Raw genomic sequence first — 22,656 nt, forward strand, 5'->3', positions numbered from 1 at the left:
CCCAGAGCAGGCAATCTGACACTGGATGTGCTGTGCCTGTTGTTGTTTCAGTTAGTGGCTGCTGCTTTTCAATTAGTGCCACAGTCCGTGCCACCGATTTCTATGCCTATTGCCACGCCCACAGGCGAGCAGTGTAGGGCGCAACGCAGCAGCAGTACTTGATGCCACCGACTGCAGTTGACGTTGCCGCGTTTTACTCGCATTGAACAACAGAGACGAGCAGAAGAAAAGAGAGAGGAGTGGAGAGAAGAGAAGAGAAGAGAAGAACAGACAGAAGGTACAAGCATGTACCAAATAAAACAAACACATGCAGATAGACGGCGAAGAAGAAGAAACAGCATTGCAACAACTCTCGGATGCAGGCAACTAGACACACAAATACACACACATGTGAAAAGGATTAAAAAGGAAGGCTATTGAAAAAGTGCATTGCAGTTGGGCAAAAATAGGAAAGGACAAATAAAAATGGGAAAAATAAAAAGCAAATCCCACGGCAAGGGGTTACACAAAAATAGCAGCAACCGCATAGATAGACAGCGACTGTCAGACGATTTGAATTGCCTTTAAGCCTAAAAGCATGCTTCATATGTTATGCCAAACGTTTAATTATTTATTTGAAAAGAAGACAACAACAGACAGCGACGCTGCAAAAAGGCAAACAAATCAAGAGGAGCACTGGAAAAATCACAGGGATGATAAAAAAAAAAAAGGGAGTAGGGGAATTTTTCTGTATTGCCCTGCAGCGTTTGAGGTTAATTAGTTGACATTTGCGCTTAATTGCAAACTGCGGTCGAGGGGCATCGAATGCCAGCGAGGCGTTAAGATATCCATGCATGATTGATTGATGACTCGATTGAATGACGTTTCAATTGCCGAAGCGTTGATGCAAAGCGCCAAACTTGACACCCACTTGGCAGCAGATCCCATGAGACTTAAGCCCTCTTGTACACGTATTGCAGGATAATAATCGATATGTATTTCATGTTTGCTTTTGACAATAAGCCACCTCGGGTGTCTTGGCCCTAATCCACTTGATGAACGAGGCAACCCGTGTATTCACCGATGGTTGTTGAGTGGCGCACGCGTAGCCGTAGCTCACAATGCCCACAGCCAGGAGACGACCGTGACTGCGCTCGTAGAGTGCTCCGCCGGAGTCATATTGGCACGTATCCCTGCCCGGCGTATAGGTGCAGAAGCTGTGCACGGGCACAGATCCCTCAGTTAGCGAGCTGCGACATTGCTCGGCGCTGATCACATCCAGCGTGGTCTTCAGCAGACGATGAGTCTGTGGTCCGCCATAGGAGGTGGTGCCCCAGCCAGCAGCCAGCAGTTGTTGACCCACCAGCGGCAGTTTTTTGCCACTGACCGCAGGCTGCAGAGGCAGACAGGCGGGTCCCACATTCCGATTCCACAGGATGGGCAAACGGGTGCGCAACAGAGCAATGTCATTGCGCAGCTGTCCATTGGATTGACTGAACTGTTCATGGAGGATCAGCGCATCCAGATCGTAGCGGCGAGTGAAGAGCGTCTCGTAGGCACTGGACAAATCATGCTCCCCCACCACAATGCGCAACAGGGCAGCCTCGTTTGTCTCTGCACTGAGAAAACAGTGTGCGGCAGAGAGCAGATAATGATGATGAACTGTGGAAGAGAAACAACTTGTTGATCAAGCCGCTATTTATAATTTACTTATATATAAATATCTAAATATATATACAAGCAAATATCGAAAAAAGCCGTCTAATTGCACGATGAACTTGTCTCAGCTATATTGTGTCAAAATTTCAGTCTTCTTTGTCTTGCCGTTCGGGCTGTCAGCCAATCAGGACAAACAGTTTTTTATATAAAGATATCTAGTAAATTTTTTGACTGAATTTACAATTGAATTTCTTTCACACGAACCTAAGAAAGTTTTAAATTAATTTTCTTAGTCTATTTTCAAAAATATTCGGCTTGAACTTTTTTAGACTAAATCTAAGAATACTCATTATTGCATTTTTAAGCATTTTAAACCTACTTTAATCAATTAATGTGTTTGAAACTTGGCTTACAAAATTCTGAACTTTGGACAACAGTTTCACCATAATTTTATCGCGTTATCCCGGATTCTTTATTCTGTTTACTTACTGATCGCAGCACCGCAGAAAACTTTGCCAAGTTTCTTGGTCAGAACACCGGCCATGGAGGGGAATTCGTGTAAGGCGGCCTCATCATTAGTTGGACTGGCGATTCTCTGTGTGAGGCTCCAGCCGCAGTTACAGTTGGGCACGAGGGCTTCCACAAGACAAGAGAAACGCCCACCACCTGGCACGCCCAGCGGATAAATGGACACAATTTTGCCACGTTTTGCGGAAGTCTTTGGAGTGCGGCTTGGCAACAACTGGGCCAGGTAAGTTGGCAAGGGCGTGCTGCCAATTCGACGAGCATTGTTAGGTTCGTCGTAGAGCAGCGAGGCGACGTAAGCCAAGGCATCGCTCACGCCCACATCCTGCAGCACGTGCAGCACCTCGTTTGAAAAGTCTTCATCGTCCTCATCCTGCTCCTGCACTGCCTGCTTCTCGTCCTTGTCCTCCTGCTCAACGGAGGGTGGCCGTGTAGTCGTTGTACTGCTGCTTGTAATTCGCGCTGGCAGCTTATCCTTTAACTTTGGCACCAAGGCAGCTGAAACCGCCTCCTTCCTCTGCGATATGTAGGAAATCACGGCACGATTCAGAAAACTTTGCCGCTCGAATTTGCCAGTGCCACAAAAGTATTCAGAACTCGTCAACAGCTCATCGCCTTCGGCATTGAAGTGAAACACCTCGGTTCGGCATCGCGTGTCCCTCACAAGCTGTGGGAACAAAAGGAAATTCACAAAAAATCATCAGTGAAAACATTTAGAAATCAGCAAACAGTTTAGATAACAATGATGGTAGTCTAACTATAGATTTACCTTTGGTTTTTACATAATTTACATTCAATCAAAGTATACAAGATATAAACATATAAATACCTATATTTCAGATGAATCATTATGTACTTGTATAAAATTTTGCGATTTAATAATATGTCAAAGGTCAAATAATTATTTCTATATTTACGAAAATTCAACTATATGTTATAACATTTTCCATTATTGACATTAATAGAGATTCAGAAAAAATTGTCTAAAGCGGGAAAGATAATGCATTATTTAATAATATGTTTAAGGTCAAATAATTATTTCTATATTTTCAAAAATTCTACTATATGTTATAGCATTTTGCATTATTAACATTAATATAGATTTTGAAAAAATTTTCTAAAACGCGAAAAATATTGCATTGTTTTATAAAAACTCTTTCTTATATTTAGGATATTTCAGAAAAATTTCCTTTATCAGAACCTTGCAGTTTATTTTTTTATGAAGGTAAAAGTTTAGTTAAAGTAAAAAAAAGGCATATTTATTTGTCCGTTGAATGTTTATGTTTTAACTTTCATTAGGCCCCTGCCTTTCCCCCTTACTCTCTTTATTTCTCTCTCCCACTGTCTCTCTATCACTCTCTTTCAATTTGAATTTCTCACTCACCGTTTGTAGCTGCAAATCGCACTTGAATAGTAGGACATGATCCTTAGGCGCTTGCAGCGTATAACGACAGGAGGTGCCAACAGGATACAAGCCAGGATAATAGGGTGAATTGATGTAGATCTTTTGACCCGCTTTCAGTTCCAACTGATGATTACACTGTTCAAATATCGCAAACGTCACAACAAGTTGCCGCAGTAGCAGCCAAAGAAGCTGTGGCTTCCACCACATGATCAGATCAGAGCAACACTTGCCACAATACTGAACTAGATGTGGCAGAGACAGCGACTTAAGAATTCAAAATTCGAAATACGAGTTGCCAAATTGTATCTTGATATCTGAACGCCAACACAATGGTGCCTTTCATCGAGATTTGCCCGCTGTCTCCGAAGTTGACTTTGACGCTGACGCTGACGTTGACAACTGACAGACACGCGAGCTACTCCATAATAGTCAACTTCTCGGCTCTCCCTCAACCCACGCCCCGCCCATGCCCTGTCCAGTATTGTGTATTAAATATGCATTAATTGGGGTCTTCAGAGACACCAAAGAAAGTAACAAAAAAAAAAACAATCTTGGCAGCTAATTGAAGGAAAGTGCAAGTGTGTCTTGACTATTTTTTATTATTATTGGACAAACCAGTTTTGAAAATGTGGCACTGGCACGAACAGTTAGTTTGGCACCAGTTTGGGGTAGGTTAGGGTCTTAATCAAATAATAATAAGCATTTATTCGAGAAGAAATCTTTTCACTAAAGAAGACTTTAACGTGATAATGGCTTATTTAATTATTTATACTTTTAGTGCCAACTTAGTCGACTTTAAAAATCTCCACAATTAGTATGAAATTAAGTAATTATTATGTTTTTATTTGAATTGGCCTTCCTTGGAATATTTATCGTAGGACTGAAGAATTTTTCTTTTGCTAAATTTAAAAATATACGATTTATCAAAATTATATTTTAATTATATAAAATAATATGCAGAATTTAAACAAATTTGTTTTTTATTTTTTATTTACTTTCTTGAAACAAACTAAGTCCGTTGACACATGCAGATTTTGTTATAATTAATAATCAAATTTTTCATATATAATACTACTCCAAAAAGTTTGAATTAACAATCAACAAAAACTGACTGATTAAATATAGTAAAATATTCAGTATTTCATTTCGCTTATTAAAATATTGCTTGATCAATGTTAGTCAACTTTTGCTAGTCAATGTAAGCATTAGCGATTCTAAACATACCATATACATTCAAATGATTTCATTTATAATCTATTTACTTTTTTTTATTTATTAAAAGCTTAGGCACAAACAAAAAGAGAATCGGTTAGTTGTATAGTATTGAGATTGGCTTCTTAGCATTTCCGCTCTTGGATTTGCTTTTCACAAATTTATGTAGCATTCTTTTAGGATCACTCAAAAATTACTCGTAGGTTCTCATACATTTTCTTTAGAATTAAAATGAATATGGAATGTTATTTGTCAATGTCTTTTAAAATAATTATAAACAAAAAATTCTTTTTAATACCTATATAGATAACTTTTATAATCCTATAGCCAGTCGAATTAAATGTGTTCTCGGCTTATTAATTTCTTTCCGTGTTCACTTTAGATGCCGAACTTTAAAAAGAGTCATTTGGCATTACCCGTTCCGCTCAAAGAAGCTGTGTGCCCAGCTCCTTGGCCAGCTCATTTTTTAGAGCTTTTCAAACGCTGCTTAATTGGATGTGTTCCACGCTCCTCGAGCCGCTTCTGTTACTGTTGCTGTTGCTGGCGGCGCCTCACATGTGCGCCACATAACATAAAAAACTACAAGTTGGGTGGGACAGAAGAATGTTTTTGGCTACAAAAAAAACTGAAAAGCCAACACAAAATGACGGCAAGTTTGTCGCCCATTTTGTAAAATAAATATAAAAAAAAAAAGTCAGAGCGACGGATGGCGCCGCGACTGTCACGAGGCGCGCAGACAAACGCTTAATGCTAATATTATTTTCTTGCTTAACAAGCCAAGGGGGAGGCAGAAGTGGTGAGTGGTGAGTGGTGGAGGTGGTGGTGAGGGGAGAGGGCATGGTGGATCCTACCTACCAGCTGCAAACTGGCCGTGTGACTTATTTGCGCAAGCCATAAAAAATTTAACTTTATTTCACCATTTTTAATTTCCTACTCCGCGGCGCGCATTTGGCGTAAACAGTCAACGTTGGACAATAACTACAAAACGTGGCCAAAGCCAGAGCCAGAGTCCGAGCCGGCATAGCCGGATCCCGATTCCAAACACCGGACCCGTACGTAAGCCGGGCCAAAAGAACAATGCGAATAAAAAACTTGGCTCCTGCTTTATTTGTATATTTTTTATATTTTTTTTTGCTGGCTACATGCGCGAGCGCGGAAAACAAACAGCAAATAATTCAAAGTGGATTCAACTAAAGCAAAGTCAAAGCTAATATACGAAAATGTAATAAAAATTAAAAAGAAATAAAAACGAATTAAAATGAATTCAGAGTCAGCGGCTTCAAATGAGAAATAACTGAAAGGAATGGGTGCTACGGCATTAAGCGACAGTTGTGGGGCTTTCAAATGACAGAAGGACACATATTGCTGACGGAGTGTCTGATAAAAGGATCCCCATATATAAATATATATACATACTTTTATATCTTAATATGAGTCAAAAAAAATATTTTTTTTTATATTTAATTTTTGTCAACTTACTGTCTATTATATGCTTTTGATTATATACACACTATTTAAAAATTAACTAAATATGCTTTAAAGTAAAATTAATTTCAAACAATATATTTAATAATTTTTCTTAACAGATTTTAAGAAGCAAACAAAAGTCGCGTGAAAAACGCGCTTAACTCGCCGCACTGCTTGTTTGCTGTACTCACTGCTTGCTACGAACGAGTGAAGCAAGCAGTGAACTGGTGTGAAACTCTGCTAAGCAGTTGCAGTTTTTATTCAAATGTGAACTTATTCTTAGTTCATTTTGCAATAATTGAGCAAAGAATAATTCAATTTGTTGAACAGTTTTAATTTAAAATTAGATAAAATTAAAGATGAATGATTCTAAGAATGTTGGGAGCTCGCATCTCCTCGGTGTGAAAAGTTACAAATTTAATTTGAAAAAAAATCAGAAATTCAACAAAATTAACAAAAATTCTACAAACATTTTCAAAATTCTAGCTTCAAAAGCCCTTGAAGTTGTTAACCGTTTGCTTATCTCAATTTTATGTATAATATATTTTCATTCTCATTTTTACTCATTTATCTTAAGTAAGATTGGTGGATCGATGGAATAAAAGTTTACACTAAATTTAAAATTAAGTAAAACCACATTAAATTTTTATTTTTAACGCTTAACTTGTCAGAAGGACAAAAAGTCGTACACTTCCGTTGATGTACACGCATATCGCCTGGAGCGAGTAAATAATCAGCACAATTAATGAACAATAGAATGTTTTGGTCATCGGTTAAACTGACTCACAGGAAGTGCAAAAGAAGGACAACATTGTGGGCAGGAAGGAAGTGAAGCGCAACAGTTGCATGAAGTGCGGGCACTTCAAATTAATAAGAGGAAATGCGAATAACAATGGTCAATGGGAATGGGAGTGGGATCGGGAGTGGGAATGGGAAAGGTCAGTCAGTGGAACGCCAGCAGTCCATTGGCATGTCCTTTTTCTACTGTGTGCGGTCCTTTCTCACAGGTGTATCTATCGCAGTGTCTGTGTGATTATGCGTGTGATTTCAAGCAAATCAAGAGCGAGGGAGAGAGAGAGGGAGAGTGAGAGAGAGAGAGTCCTGCACTGACCAGCACTTTGATGAGCGCCGCTCGAGTGTAGCGTAAATCCAATTAACGCAACTTGCATCTTAGCGCTGCAGGATATCCAGATACGTGAAAAGGACAACACATCGATCGATCATCAGTTCTATTTACTGGCGATTTGTTGCGCCACAGCAATGTTGAAATCACATCCAAGGAGCTGGCAGGATAACAGAGCTAGTAGCAGGCAGCCAGGACTACCTGTTCGCTATCCTGCCGCCTTGAGAAACGCGCTCCAAAAGTGTGCGCGTATCAAATTACCATTTCATAGTCCTTAGTCCTGACACGCCTTTGGTTTATGCAGCGTCCTTTAGCTTAATTGCTTGTGTAACCACTTTAACTAATTTATGGAAAAACTGTCAGCACTTGCAACAGATTTTCTTTTAGTTTCTCCATGAGTTTACCATTTAATAAATGTCGATTAAGTTGGGAAATGAGTTTTTTTACTTAACGACCACCCACTTGAGTATTTTTTTTTGTTGTCCTGCTCATTTATCGAGCCCATCACACGCTTGCCACTCTAATCCTGACTGATCCTCGGTCTAAATACCTGTTAACCTGTTTCTGTATACAAATATTGTTGCGGCTCGCAAATAACAAAGAAGAAAGCAAACAAACAAACAAATACACATACATTTTTTATGTATATATATAGAGTAAAAGAACGATATCTTTGCTGTATTTCTGTCTCAGCCACAACAAACGAGATTTTCTCAGCCTTCTAACGATGCTATCGATGCGAGGGTGGGATCACATCAAATTGGGAACTGCCTTGGTTCTTCTGGTTCCCACAGCCTCTGACTGAGCGAGTGTGAGTGTGTGTGTGTATTTGTATGTTTACTGTGTGTGTGTGCTAACTGTGTTTCATATTTTGCAATTTAGATTTCTACACAGAGTGTCTGGGCGATGCCAGCAAATATCCTTTTTGCCAGCGAGTTCCGCTTACCGGAAGGAAGTTCACAAATTTATTGTTGTAGCTGCATCCTTTATTGAACATATTTCGATGATTGTCTTGGACAGTCTCTTTTGGGCGTGGTTGCAATGCTGAGACTGAGAAAAACAGGCAGACAGTAGAACATGATTAAATTATATGAAGGATATGTTATGTGGATATAAAAAAGGACTGACTGAAAAAAGTAAAAGTAAAGTAATGAAAAATATGGCTGCAAAAAGTCAAAATAAAGTCAAGAGAAGTAGTTTCTTTTTCTAAAATAAAAATGACAATTTCTTTGAAAGGTTTCCTTTTCTAAAAAAAATATTAGTAGAATAAGAAAATCAGGAATTAATTATTCGCACAAAAACTCACAACGTAAAAAACGAAGAAAAATTAGTCATGTAAACTTTTGGATCTCACAAAAGAACAATTACAAACAATATTAAGTTTATAGGTACAGTTGAGTATGAAACACAAATACAGTTAAAGAATATTTGATACAAACTATTATCTTTTCCATGCTATAGCTCAACTTTCAATGCAATCTGTAATTCATTTGACGACGCCCACATATATTTTGCTCTCATTGGCATCTATAAAAGGTTCCCAGCACTCCGTTAAGTCCTTCCTTCGGTGCACTTTCCCAAGGCAACTCCAAGAACGAAATTCCCATACAAATTTGACTTTTGCATACAGAGAACGTCATACCTGTGGTCGTTGTTGTACCTGTTACCCCTAACCCCGCTGACGTTTCTCACGGCCAAACGGTAACACTCCAACGCTCACAACAAAAGGACATCCAACCCTCAACCCTCAACACTCGGAACAGGTTCCTTCGCCTACAACAAGGACGATGACGACGACACGTCTGAAGTAGGCGCTTCGTTTTCATTTCGTTTCGTTTTATTGATTCAGCTCGTTGATCATAATAAACGATTAGTCTGCCCGATCCTTGCTGATCCTTTGCCCAGCATTTTTGCGCTGCTGAGAATATATTTTCAATGTCTGCTTATACATATTTACTTTGTATACATATTTCTGGAGTTCACACGCACTTGTTACTCAGCTTGTGGCTGGGAAAATTAGTTTAGCGGTTTTTCTTTTTTTTTATCGATCGTGTGATATGGCAAACGATCGATGGGAGTTTGTTATGGGAAATATTCCTTGCTATATATTAGATAAAGTACCTTAGTTTTCTTACAGTACCTATTGATTGTTTTATTTTGATAGACAATTTATTGAGATAATCTTAACTGTAGTTTACAAAGTAGCTTGGATTTATGATGACTTAAGATTGATTGAAATCTGATGTATTTCAAAGTAAGTTTGTCTTCAAAAATAAAACTACAAAGATAAACAGCACGAGCATTTAACAGTTTCCCGGAAAAGTCTAGAGCCTACGACTTCAGGGAATCGTTGAGCTCATATATATGCCTAGTTAGTACGAACTATAAGGGTTCCTCTTGCATAACATTGTCCAAAACCCGTGCTGCACAGAAAATCCTGTCAAATAACCGGACAAAGCCTTTTCCGAACAATATGCAATCACATTCCCGGAATCAAAATTGACTTCTGTAATCTGTTGAGCGTTTTTTACGCAATAAATCGCAAAAAGAGAACTGCTAAAAAGCGTACAGGAATAGCTGGTGATGGAACAGACTTCCAGGAAGTCTAGCTGGCTAACCCTAGAGTGTAGCCCTTCTCGGACAACAGGCAACCTGGAACCAACAACCCAATCCCTGGGCAAAGCGTTAATCGCAGCGCTAATGGCAGAGGTAATAGCAAGGCTATCCTTGCATTATCCTTGCCACCCGCCGCTTTTATTGTGACCAAAACAAATAATCACCCATTGCTCATATTGTTCAATGCAAATGTTTTTACGAGCCAGCTCATAAAGTTATCCTTTCTTGCATCCGTCGTCCATCGTCGAATTTTGTGCTGTTAACTTTACGCATCCTTTCAGCATAGCCTTTCGCCAGTCTGTCAGTTTGTCCGTCCGTCTGTCTGCTCGACTGTCATCGCCTTGCCGTACCGTTACACGGAACTCTGGAAATTTGCCGTGACTATCGTAAAACGTAACCTTGTGCGAGTCTCATTATGCATACTGGTGCCAGCTTTGGTCCTTTTGCTATAAAAACATTAGCGAAGCCATCAAGGACATCATGCACATTTGTTTGCATTTGACTTGGTCGGCAATTTAACTGAAAAACACACCCAACACACACATTAATAGATGAGTGTTAACTGAACTAAGATTCTCCATTCCGCTCAAGGTCCTTACAAACTGAAACTGGGTCGAATTTCAATCCAAGGCTCTCTCTCTGAATTTAGCACATAAGTGAAAACTACTTGAGCTATAAGTAATACAAGTATAAAATATTTAAATACATATGTATCTATGAATATATCACTTTTCGTGCTGCTTTCGTCACTAGCGCGGACTGCCGTCCCCAGTGACATACATAAGATTTTCGGTGAACTATCAGATTTTAGATTTAAGCACAAAAATCTCAATTAAATAACTAACTCAACTCAACTAATTTATTTTAATTAGAAATGTTATAGTTAAAACAAGATAGGATCTTGCTTAACATAACTGAAAACATATTTGGATCATATTACTGCAGTGCAATCTTAACTATTTATGTAGAATCTTTAAGAATATATTTTGTACCATTTATTTTTTTTAAAAAGTATTTAGATTTGTGTGATCTTTAAATTTTTTTTAAAGTTCTTTCTAATCCCAACTTTATAGTTTATTCTTTAAGAATTTTTCAATACATAAAGAGTGTGTTTTAGACAATGTTATATTATCAAAATGAACAGAAGTAAAGTAATAATAATATATATTTGATATAACAAAATTTATATTTATGTTAAACTCTTACCCCAGTGAATTGATTTCTTACTTCGGAATACATTCAACTTTCTGTACAAGTAATGTATGTTTTTCAAATATATTGTTTCTTTTCAAGTGGTCTTTTATTATAAGTTATACAATATGAAGAACTGATTGAAATCCCATACAGTTAGCAACCCTTAATAGTATCCATACCGTCTTAGTCATCATACATGCTGTACCTAGCTTAGTTGAAGTTTTTTGTGAAATATTTCCTAGCTGCAGGGGCAATTGGCCCCCTGCCTAGACAGAGTACACACGCTTCTGACGCATTCCCTGACTATGTTAGATGCAAGTCTGTCGGGGCTATAGCTGGACACAGATCCTTGCTACTGCCAGATGACAGGCGCAGGGAAGGCAGGCAAAACAAAATGGCTGAAGTGTGGCCAACATCTTGTTCTGCGCGTATATAAAAAGTTTCACACGCGTTGCACAGAACCAAAGCAAAAGACGGATCATAATTTTGGGGTGTCTTTGGCAAAGCCTTCAAGAAAAAACCAAAAAGAATGGAAAAAAAATACAACAGCTGCGTGCGAGGTAAACCCAAACCCAAACCCGAACCCGAATCCGACCCTATAGCGAGACAGGCGCCCGAAAGCGCCTCCCCTTGAGCCCAGACAAAGGTCGTTGCGCTTAACTGAACGTCAGAGCAACCCTCTGTGTGTGAGTTGTACATTTTGCATAAGATTTTCGAAATCTGTTGCCCAAAAGAAAGAAGCAAACTGAAATGGGGTGGCTGATAGAGTCTAGAGTCCAAAGTCTGCACATGCGCAACCAAAACTTGTGATCGTTCTTTTTGCGCAGCGCATTCAAATGCCAACGGACTGAGAGGTTTTTGATTGAGGTAGACGGAGCAGGAGTAGGGAGTGTGGGGAGGGGGTATATATATAGTTTGAACGCGTTCCATGTTGCGTGTGCGATGTACGACGTACGATGTGCGTTGCTCGGATGTCGTCACACGAGTCTTGGCGCACACCTGGCCACGAACCAAGCCATGCGATCCCAGGACTCTGACCTCACAATGCCTTTAGTTCAGCTTGGTTCTTTGCTTTCGTTTCGCCTGAGCGATATGTTAAATTAATGGTTTATTTATGCTGAATAGCAGAAAGACCAACACAACTCGATTTGACTCTTCTCTCCTCAACTCAACTTAGCTTCTCTTGCCTTGACAGTTTTCCAGGCAAATCATAAACATTTCGTATAATATGTTCGTATTTTCTAGACATAATTAGAGCGCATCGAAAATGTCTAAAAACATAACAAGGACAAAAGGCGCGTTTTAATTTTAAGCCATAATCGCTTTATGAGACACCTACAAATGCAACTAAAAAGATGAAAAACATTGCATTGTTTGTTGTCACAACAACCGGACGAACACTGAGAGCTGTCAGGACATTTACCTGTTCAGATTCTTGGAAAACGCGTTATGGTTTTATAGACTTTTTGCATTCACAAAATACGATTTCCGTTAAAGATTTGAAAACCTTATAAGCGCTCTTACTACCCCCAAGGTGGCATGCATAATGTGTTTATGAGTGGATTTCAAAGTCCTGGGAGTGTCCATGGTTTCTCTCTCACTCTCTCTCTCACACACAGCCAGACACTTGCTGTGGTCGCCGTTGTCGGTTTGCAATCGCGACCAGCACACGCTGTGTGCTCGACCAAAGCCAAAAACCCCGAATAGATAATTTGCTGGCAACCATGAAAATGGTTAGAGAACTCGCTGCTTTCCAGCGAAACGTTTCCACAAATGCAGTTGAGACATTTCACGCCTATGTCTATGTCTACATCCAAATTGAGTTGAGTGGGACTTGGAGATATATATAAATATACCTGGTAAAGTTGCTCTTTCAAAGATTATTTCAATTTGGGATGTACTAGAAAATTATTTAAGAGTCATTTATATTCCAGAGACCATAACCTTACTGAGGAATAAGCAAAAATAACTTTTTTTGGTCATTTAAAGACTTTTATTTTTTTAATAAATTGAATAGTGATTTATGATATAAAAAAACAAAATTGTAAATAATTATTATTTTTGATTTTTATTTTTTTAGTTTTTTATAAGTGTTATTGAAGATTTTTTGATTAAAAGTTATTAAAGAGGAAGAATGTAACAAAATTTTAGAAAGACTTTTATTACTAATATAAAAATATTGTTTAAGTCTTATAAGACATTTATTTATAAAGAAAATAAAAAACTGTCTATCTTTTTAGTTATTTAACATTTGAACTTACTTGAATTAGCAAATCCACAACTGCGAATATCAATTAGGATATAATTAAATTCCGAAAATGTACAGATTGATATTTTTTTTGGAAGTCTCTACCGTTAAATAAAAGTTCTTTTTCATTTGTACAATTTATTTCATTCATTCCATTCCAATCTATATTCTAATGACTACAATTTGATTTTTTACCTTCAGCCCCATATCTAGAAAGATATTTTTTCCTAGCATGTCAGAAGAAAAATCTTTAGATCTCTCTGAAAAGAAATTCGTCATGTTATGTGTTGGCATTGCAGCTGTGCCTTTGTAGAGAGGAAAACGAAGCCAAGAAAAGGACTTTGGCGCGTGCCAGATGAAAAACACCGGGCTCAAAGTAACGTTCATTTCAGGATCACTGATAATAATTACACAGTCACAGGACGAGAGTCCCAAGCAACTGCTCGTCCTGGCTCAATACTCAACTGCAACCCCCGAATCTCAATGAGGAAAGCGACTCATTGCAATGCTCAATGAGGGTCCTGTTCCTTTCGCTTGTGCAACTACTCCACGATATTGGAGAAGAAGAGAAAGAAAGAGATAAAGAGGGGGAGCCCTCGTCCTTTGTTGCCAATGTGCAGTTGCCTGCCAGCTCAAATGCCACGTGGCTCAATAAATTGTTGATGTTATTGTTGAGCCGGGAAATTAGTTGGTGTAACGTATTTTCTGTCTACCTTTGAGGCTGATTTCCTGGCACGTGTGACACGCTTAGAAACCAAAAAAACGATCACATTTTCCTTGTAGACTCGTCGCAGTTTTTTAACAGCTTCCGCTTCTCTAATTGAAACAAATTTAATCAATTTGATGTTGCTAAACAAAACCAACACACAACTATTTCATAAAAAATATTAACAGAAGAGCAAAGTAACAATGCTAAGCAGGGTAAACGACTTATAGACACCCTGTACCCTTCGCTTAGTTCAATTAAAAATGGATTTTTCTGTATATAATAACATTTATTAAAGTTAAGACAAATCAAAATATGATCAATGTGTAAAAAAAAAGTTACCTTTCAATGTGGTTGATCTACAATACAGTATACCCTGTATGCGCTGCTTACAAATTGTCACAAAAATCAAATACACAACCCTCCCATGATGCTGAGCAATGGGCACAAAACTGTGACAAGTGCTTCCTCGACAGCATCGCATCATTCAACAGCAATTTGAACATCAATTATGAGTTGTACCAGTGAATGGGCTGCCCTGCATCTGAATGGTGGGGCCCGACGTGTGCTCATCCTCATCATGAGCACCACTTGTCATGCAGAGGCATTCACAAAAAACGAAAATACACACACACACACAAAAAAAGAGAATATAATGAAAGGGTGGCTTGTGCCAAGATGCAGCACAAAAGACCGACAAGCCAACGACAACGAGGAGCAACCGCATTGTAACCTACTTTTAAGTCACTTTAAGAGCTGCCGCAACAATCCCCCGCCCCCATCCCCTTTGCGCAGTCTCTGCTCTGTGTCAATCTGTGTATCTGGCCAATTACGAGTGACCCAAATTTTAAGTACTTTGCTTAGGCCCCAAATGAACTGTCAATACATGAGAATCGAAGAATCTGTTCTCAGGGTCATCTCGCAAAACCACAAATCTGTCCCCGAACACAACTGTTGCTCAATTATGGAAATTATGGTCAGTAAAAAGCTAAACGTCTTACCCTTGTCCTCACTCTATGTAACTCTATGTTGACTCACTCTGATTTCATTTACATTCCCACTAAGCGCCATTATAAATAAGTATGTATACATATTCTATATACTCTGCGGTTACTGTACTTGAAAACATATGTCAACTGTTTTGACAGCTTACGATCCAAATCATCAGACAATGTAAATAATTGGTCGATTGATAGCAACAAAAGAAAATGAAGAAGAAATTAATAAAATTATACAACAACTTAAACAACTCTATAAGGCTTACATACTGTCCAAGGAAAAAAATAATGTATGTGTGCAAATACTAGCAATTATTTGTCTTCATGACTATAATATTAAATATTTTTGTATTAACTTAAATTCCAGTTTGGAAGATATTTTTGTCAAGATTGCTGTTTGTCATTACAGAATTCTTCCGAAAGATATTTATGGACTACTTTATTTATTTATTTTTTTTTTTGTTTTTTTTTGCATTTTGTGGCAGAATGTCCGGATGCATTTCCGAATAATCACTGTACTTATACTTATTTGCAATAGGCAGTATTTATGTTTGTATTGGTGTCGTTTCTTGCCGGATTGAATTACTAGATACATGAAAAAAAAAAATGTCATGGTTCGTTGTTAATTAAGTTGTTACAAAATTATAGTTTGATTTTTAAATTAGCCACAGTTAATTATATTACATTTTGAAGAAAGATTTTATAACGATGAAACTATAAATGAATTAATTTCTCGATCAAGTAGAGAATGGCAGAAAGATCAGTTTGTCATTCAACCAAATATTTAACGAAGCTTCTCAAGATCAACACAAAAGAAAATCTCACAATTATAACACCTCCACAAAATGAACAGCGGAGTGTACACCTGTTAATGGGTTCATTCCCATACCGATGCCCACTTTAATTCTCATTCCCAGGATGTGGATGGGACAATAAAATCCATTCTAAAAACTGTAAATGCACAACAATGGCAAAGCGAAATATACGAAATATTCGCAAAAGGTAAAACGGTAAAGATTTCGGTTTATCGCTCTCTCCCTCTCTCGATGGAATGAATAAGAGCGGATGTTGTGCACGCTTCGTGCATGCGATTGGCGGAAATCAGGAGACGCAGGACCAAGAAGAAGAGAAGCAGTGACAAGCAAGGGGCAAAGGGGAACTGATATACCGCTATGGGAACGAAATTCCAAATCAACTATTGTTCGAATGTTGTGGCGAAACCAAAAATCGGAAGTAGAGCCCAAAAGTTTTGTGTCCGGGTTGAGGTTCAGTTTATTAAACGTGTGACCACACACACACACACAGGGACACACACAGGGACACACACGGGGACACACCTTAAGAGGCGCCTTTACAATAAAACAAGAAATTCTCGTTTGAGTTCGGCTCGAATCGCTAAATGCAATGCAAACAATTCTCCCCTTAGGGATGTGTCAATTTTAACAAGTGATTATTTACAGACTCGCAAGATAATTTACAATCAAGGCGCATTTTTATCAATTTCTATAATTCCCACAAGTGTTACATAAACTAACTGATAGATACATATGTGTGTCGACCCACACGATCTAATTTCTTTGTTTGTAAATAAAACAAAATAAGAAAATATGAGAAATCATAAAATGTACTCAAATACAGACATACAGTATACAGTATGCAAGTGTACCCTTATCTGCTGACATTGACGGGGCTGTCTCTGGGTTGGGGGAGGAGAAGCTGAAGACGCGCAATGCAAACGAGCCGTGAGCCAAAACAAGCAAACAAACAAACCTATAAAAATCACTTCCCGTTTTTGAAATGGAAAAATGTCAAATGTCAACTTGAGAGGGGAGCCGGAGCCGGAGCCACAACCCAGGCCACTGAGCTCGCATGTACTCTGTAAGTCGAAGCCAAAGAAATTGTAAACGGAAATTTCAAATAAAACGTTGCGCAGTCGCAGTCAACGTCTACGTCGCGGTCGACGCACGCAGAGAAGCGACGCGCTCTCTCAGTTTTGGTCAATTGGCTGCTCTTTGGCTCTCCGCGTCACGTAAATATGTCAAGCTATGCGATCGTGTGGGTGACCGTGCGTCGCTGCCATCTCTCTTTGAAACGGTTCTCGTGTGAGTGTGTTGTGTGGAGAGTACGAGTATCTGAGAGTTGTGCGGTTGCCGGCTTATTAGAAGAACGGTCAACATTTGTTTTTGATTTCAGTTTTCGTTCTGCGCGCTTTGACGTGCTGGAATGTAGCTCAAGAGGCAAGGCAGACAGCGCTACAGGGTGTCCAGTCCATGTGTGGGACACATGTGTTGCGAAACAGGGTGAGCAACACATACATATGTACTTATATGCCATAAGTCAAAACAAACTTTTCTTGCAGTGTTCTCATTTCAGCTGATAAGCTTACCAACCGCTCTTTAAATTATTTTCATACATGCTTGTACTCTCGTTTGTATGTATGTACATATCTCGCTCTTTATAAGTATTTGAGTCATCGTCCTAAAAACAACACACAGCAATAACAAAAACAAAAAACGCCAAACTCCAGTGAGCTGTTGTAGTTGTTGCCGTTGCGTTCATTGATCGCCAGCAATTGCCGCTTAAGTGCTGCGTCAACGTTGTTGACTTACATACACACTCACACACAGATACATATATTTTGTATATACATTTGTATACATACGAGAACTGCACGCCTCCGACAACTCCTTGTCTATCTTGCAACCGCACTCTCGCTCCATGTTTCATGTCTTTCACTGTTGGCTTTTCTTTTTACGCTCTATACGGCATTAATTGAGTGCCTTTCAATTGGGTTATGGATTAATTTTTATGCATAAATTAAATACCCATACGTTTGGGGGCTCCGCTATGCCTGGTGTGCCTCAGCCGGGCATTTAGAAAGCAATTTCAAGTGGGCCCCATTGGCATACAGCATATAGGGTGTGGCTGACGGTTTTAAATTGCATGCGGCCTTATATCATAATATTAAAAAGAGCGGAGAGTAGTGCAATTTGTGGGTGAGCCTTGGCACCGTCTGATAACTTGCGCTATTTGAGAATCTTATTTGGAATTGCATATAATTGTCATACAAGTATCTGTGAATATAAGTAAATAGTATTACATTCTGCAACAGTAAGCTCTACCAAAAGCAAACAACCGCAACACAGATCTTGACGTTATCAAACTGTGGTTACATTTTTTTTATCACACCTCTTGTGATAACAATAAAAAAATCCCACTGGATAAGCACAAATGCCTTTTGTTAAAGATATCAATTACCTCATAATAAAACTTGACTGTGCTACTATATATTTATTGTTTGTGAGAATGTCTGAGTCGAAGACATTCAATTTAGCATTACTAATTCAAAAAAAAAACTATTAGCTACATCGATTGTAATTCCATTCCCAAGCTGCGTCATTCGGCTTAAAACAATGAATGTATTCGAAATCATCAGAAATATTCAGACTGACTCGATATGTACATAAGAAATTAGTCAGCAGTTGGTGAGAGAGTGCAACATTGTTGGGCATTTCGAAACGAAGCGTCACGGTGCTAATTCCAGTTCAAAAGCAAGCGGCCAAGACGACGCGTGCCAGAGACAAAGACACCCTGTATAATGTATTTATATGATACAATATATACTTACTTCATATTGAGTGCGCCTTGCAGTTGAATAAACACAACACCAAATGAGGTTTTTTTTAATATGTAGTTAAACTAAAAAGAAGACTTTATTTTGTAAAATGCAAGAGTATATTTTTTTGTTGCTGCTGCTGCTGTTGTTGTTTTTGTTGTTGCGATTGCTGTTTTTTGTTTCTTTTTGCTTTGTGTTTTTATGACTTTTATGCATAATAAGTAAATACACAAACATTATACGATACATACGTTATATATGTTATTTCTATTAGGATAATTCGGTTTTCTGATTTTTATTTATTGTTAATTAAGCGATATTTAAGTATTTTGTAAATACAATTTAGGTTCTTTTCAATTCATTTATGCTAGTCAAAATGTCGTCAAGTAATTTTATATTTACTATATATGTTTTTGTATATATTTCGGTATTTTGATGCGCTTCTTTAAGTAGTTTGATAAAATACTGTACTAATAATAACTGTTTAATATGTATGCATGTAAAAAACAAATGCGCGATTGCTGTGCGAAAGCCGAGTCGTCTCTGTGAGTGTTGTGTGTGTATTTCCTAGACTGGAAACCAAACAATACATATGTATTTTAATTTATGGAGGCCTGATAAAATTCTCCAAGTTCGTACAAAGTCAGAGTACATGAAATCTTTTGAATTGAACACATATATATAATTTATATATGTATATATATTAATTTATAGTATGGTCTGCACCGCAACTTATATATATATAATTCGTTATGTTATTTTGTTCTCGAGATTTTTTAGCTCTTAATTTGTAGTACGTAAATCTTTATATTTTGTTTTGTTTTTTGTTAATTAGGAGGAGGATATCTTTTCGCTGACTTAGAACCAGGGACCGTAACGGTTATAGTTTTTTAAATAAAAATTATATGTTGATTTTTAGAAGAAAAATTGAAAAATAACTTGAATTTTTCAATGAAAATATAAAAATTATGAAATCATAAATAATTTTTAATTTTTAAAATAAAAATTTTCATAAAAATAAAAGTAATTATTAAATTTTTAAAATAAAAATCAAAAACAAAAGTTATTTTCAAACTCATAACTCTTATTTGCGGTCCCTGCTTAGAACAGACCCTTCTTCTTCTTCTCCTTCTTAGCATCAACATTGTCGGTGCTGCTGTTTGCACCCAGACTACGTCGTTTGAGCTCCTCTAGCGTTACGTGATTGACATCCTCCCACTCCTTTTTCTCCCGCTCAAACTCTCGCCGCTTCTCGTCCAGCTCGTGTATCTGCAGCTCCAGCGCCTTTTTGCGCTCCTCGTGACGACGGGCCATCTCCAGTTCGGAGTCCTTGAGCTTTTGCATTTTCTCCTTGACCTTCATGTCAAAGACCTGCTCCATTTCGGCCTCCATTTTCTTCATCTTCTGCTCGTGCTCCCGCTTCTCCTCCTCCATCTGGGTGAGCGGATTCTTGTTTGACAGACGCGCCTTTCCATCGACCAGACCCAATTCCGATAGTTTGCGACATCGATAGTTCTCGTAGTGCACATTGTTCGTCACATCCTTCAGATCCTGCAGATGTGTGCGAATGACCATATTCCGAAGTGCAATAAAATCGCAATGTGTCAGGTTCTCAACCTCAACCAGACCCCAAGGATATCGACGTCCTCGCACCTTCTTGCCGTCTATCTCAATTATGGTATTCGCACCAACAACGGCGAAGGGAACACGACTGCGTAGATTTTGTGTGGCCTTGGACTCCTCGGCGGCATCTTCGAGAGTGGCGGGAAAATCATAGATCTTAATCTTGTGTTGAGCAATCTCATTGAGTATCTGCTTCTTGAACAGATGCACCTCATCCGGCGTCATGGTATCGGCCTTGGCAATAACCGGCACCAGATTAACCTTATCCGACAGACTCTGCATACAGGCAATGTCCAAGGGCAGCAGACCATGACCCGAAGGTGCGATGAAATACAGGCAGCAGTGCACACGGTTATCGGAGATTGTCTTGCGATAGACACGAGACTCGGCTGTTAAGTACTCCTCGTACTTGCTGTCCACATACTCCAGTATTGGCACCCAGCAATTGCTGTTATCCACGGCATCGCCAAAGCCCGGCGTATCCACCACAGTGAGCGTCAGGTTGACGCCGTTCTCCTTGAGCATCACCTTGGTGGCCTCCACCGCCACCGTCTTCTTCTTGCGTAGAGACGGACCCGGATACTGTTCCGCATTGTAGATGTCCGACAGGAACATGGAATTGATCAACGTGGACTTGCCCAGTCCACTGCCACCCACCACCATTAACGTGAACTCAAAGCCACGCTTAACCGCCTTGCGGTATACCTGATTTGGTAGATTGGCAAATCCCACGTAGCCGGCAATCTCCATTGGTTTCTGTCGCACTGGCAGTGGTGGTTTCTGTGGTTTCAGCTGCTGCTGCTGTGCCTCCTTCTCCTGCAAGTCGTGCGTCAACTTGTTCGAGTCACCATTTGAGCTGGTCACACTGGCAGATGTATCTGACAACTGCAGTTTATTCACGGCTGCCGTTACTGCTGGCACACTGGGCGGCTGCGTCTGTGGACGCTGCGCTGCTGCTGAGGAGTCGCTGCCATTTGATGCCGACGCCGATGCCGCCTGCTGCTTGTCGCGCAACGCCAACTGCGCCAATGTGCTGGGCAGCGCTGATATGGCGCCGTTTGTGCGAGGACTATTCATTTGCAGTTGTTGTTTTATTAACCGCACGCTCTTCTTCTTACTTCGATTTTCACTTTCGTCTTAATACACTAGAAAGGTCTTTAGATTGCACGCTTTTGTGTCGTCACGCCTAGTTTTTAACTTTTGCTCTTGTTGTTCTCAGTCTGTATTAGGGTATTTTTTTTTCTTTCGGTGTCAACAAAACTTCTGCACTGTTTCTTCTCCTGCTGCTGCTTCTTCTTTGCAAAAAATAATAAGTACGCCAACAACGCGCTATGGCCGTGCTGTTGAGTGAGCGAAAAACAAGCGACTGCTGCAGCAGCGAGAGCGCTTGCTACCAACAGGCATGAAAGAGACGAAAGAGTAACATACACATACAAACCCACACGCACTCACACTCATATAGCACACAAGGGCTCAGCGCATGAGTAATACACAAACACACAAGCATATGGCACGCTGCAGGCAAAAGCGGTGCTGCCAACGCGACACAGATAAAAGTGTGTCAGCAGTGAAAAACAATTAAAATTAAAGATATATTCAATTAAATACTATTAGATACTAGTCAAAAATTTAAAAGAGCAAATATTATAATTGCAGGCCATAAATAAATTTATATAACGAAAAATATGAGAAACTGTAGTGGCATTCAAAAACAGCGCATGAGTTGGCAGCCCTCACAGTTGATGCGCGCTCGATTCACATCATTGCCAGCAGTAAATTTTGAGCTCTCTCCATGGGTAAATCCAAGCGCAGCTGCATGACAACTTTACAGCTGACAATGCTGCCGCATATTCCGCTCGAATTTATCAATGTACATGCAACAAAATATTCTTATCATTTTGTCTGTGCATTTAAAAATAGCAGCAAATGCATTACTACTGCTCTTGTGTATGTACATATATGAGACTGTGTGTGTGTGGAATTGTCTCTGAGTTAATAGAATCTAGCAATGGAACAACACAAACTATTTCATTTTGTAAATCAACTCTTGTAGTTTTGTTGTTATTTTTGGTTTTGCAAACCGCTGTTGTTGCGCATGAGCGTGAGCAATTTCAGTGAGAGCGCCGCTGAGAGAGCGGCTGAGCCAATTTAATTGCGCCTGTATTGGTGAGCAGAGCTGCCACACTGATACGCTACATCCGTATGAGACGGGCGTGTGGGTGACTCGATTCAACTTAATTTTGAAAAATTATTAAGTCACTCTGTCAGTTCTTTGACAGCAGCTA

At 39.1% G+C, this 22,656-nt stretch overlaps 2 protein-coding genes across 2 annotated transcripts; both read right to left on the reverse strand.

Annotated features, from left to right (window-relative positions):
• Nucleotides 1-976: 976 nt before the first annotated feature.
• On the reverse strand, nucleotides 977-3,775 carry LOC117782830 (transmembrane protease serine 9). The gene is made up of 3 exons (XM_034619880.1): nucleotides 3,548-3,775; nucleotides 2,128-2,830; nucleotides 977-1,641 (listed from the first exon to the last, which is right to left on the reverse strand). The coding sequence occupies exons 1-3, from the start codon at nucleotides 3,773-3,775 to the stop codon at nucleotides 980-982; spliced, it is 1,593 nt and encodes a 530-aa protein (XP_034475771.1). The 3' UTR covers nucleotides 977-979.
• A 16,048-nt stretch (nucleotides 3,776-19,823) lies between these two features.
• On the reverse strand, nucleotides 19,824-21,851 carry LOC117783686 (protein peanut). Its single transcript, XM_034621213.1, has one exon. The coding sequence runs from the start codon at nucleotides 21,446-21,448 to the stop codon at nucleotides 19,850-19,852; it is 1,599 nt and encodes a 532-aa protein (XP_034477104.1). The 5' UTR covers nucleotides 21,449-21,851; the 3' UTR covers nucleotides 19,824-19,849.
• Between the last annotated feature and the right edge of the window lie 805 nt (nucleotides 21,852-22,656).

Source organism: Drosophila innubila (genome assembly GCF_004354385.1).
Source record: "Drosophila innubila isolate TH190305 chromosome 2R unlocalized genomic scaffold, UK_Dinn_1.0 1_C_2R, whole genome shotgun sequence".
Taxonomy (NCBI): domain Eukaryota; kingdom Metazoa; phylum Arthropoda; class Insecta; order Diptera; family Drosophilidae; genus Drosophila; species Drosophila innubila.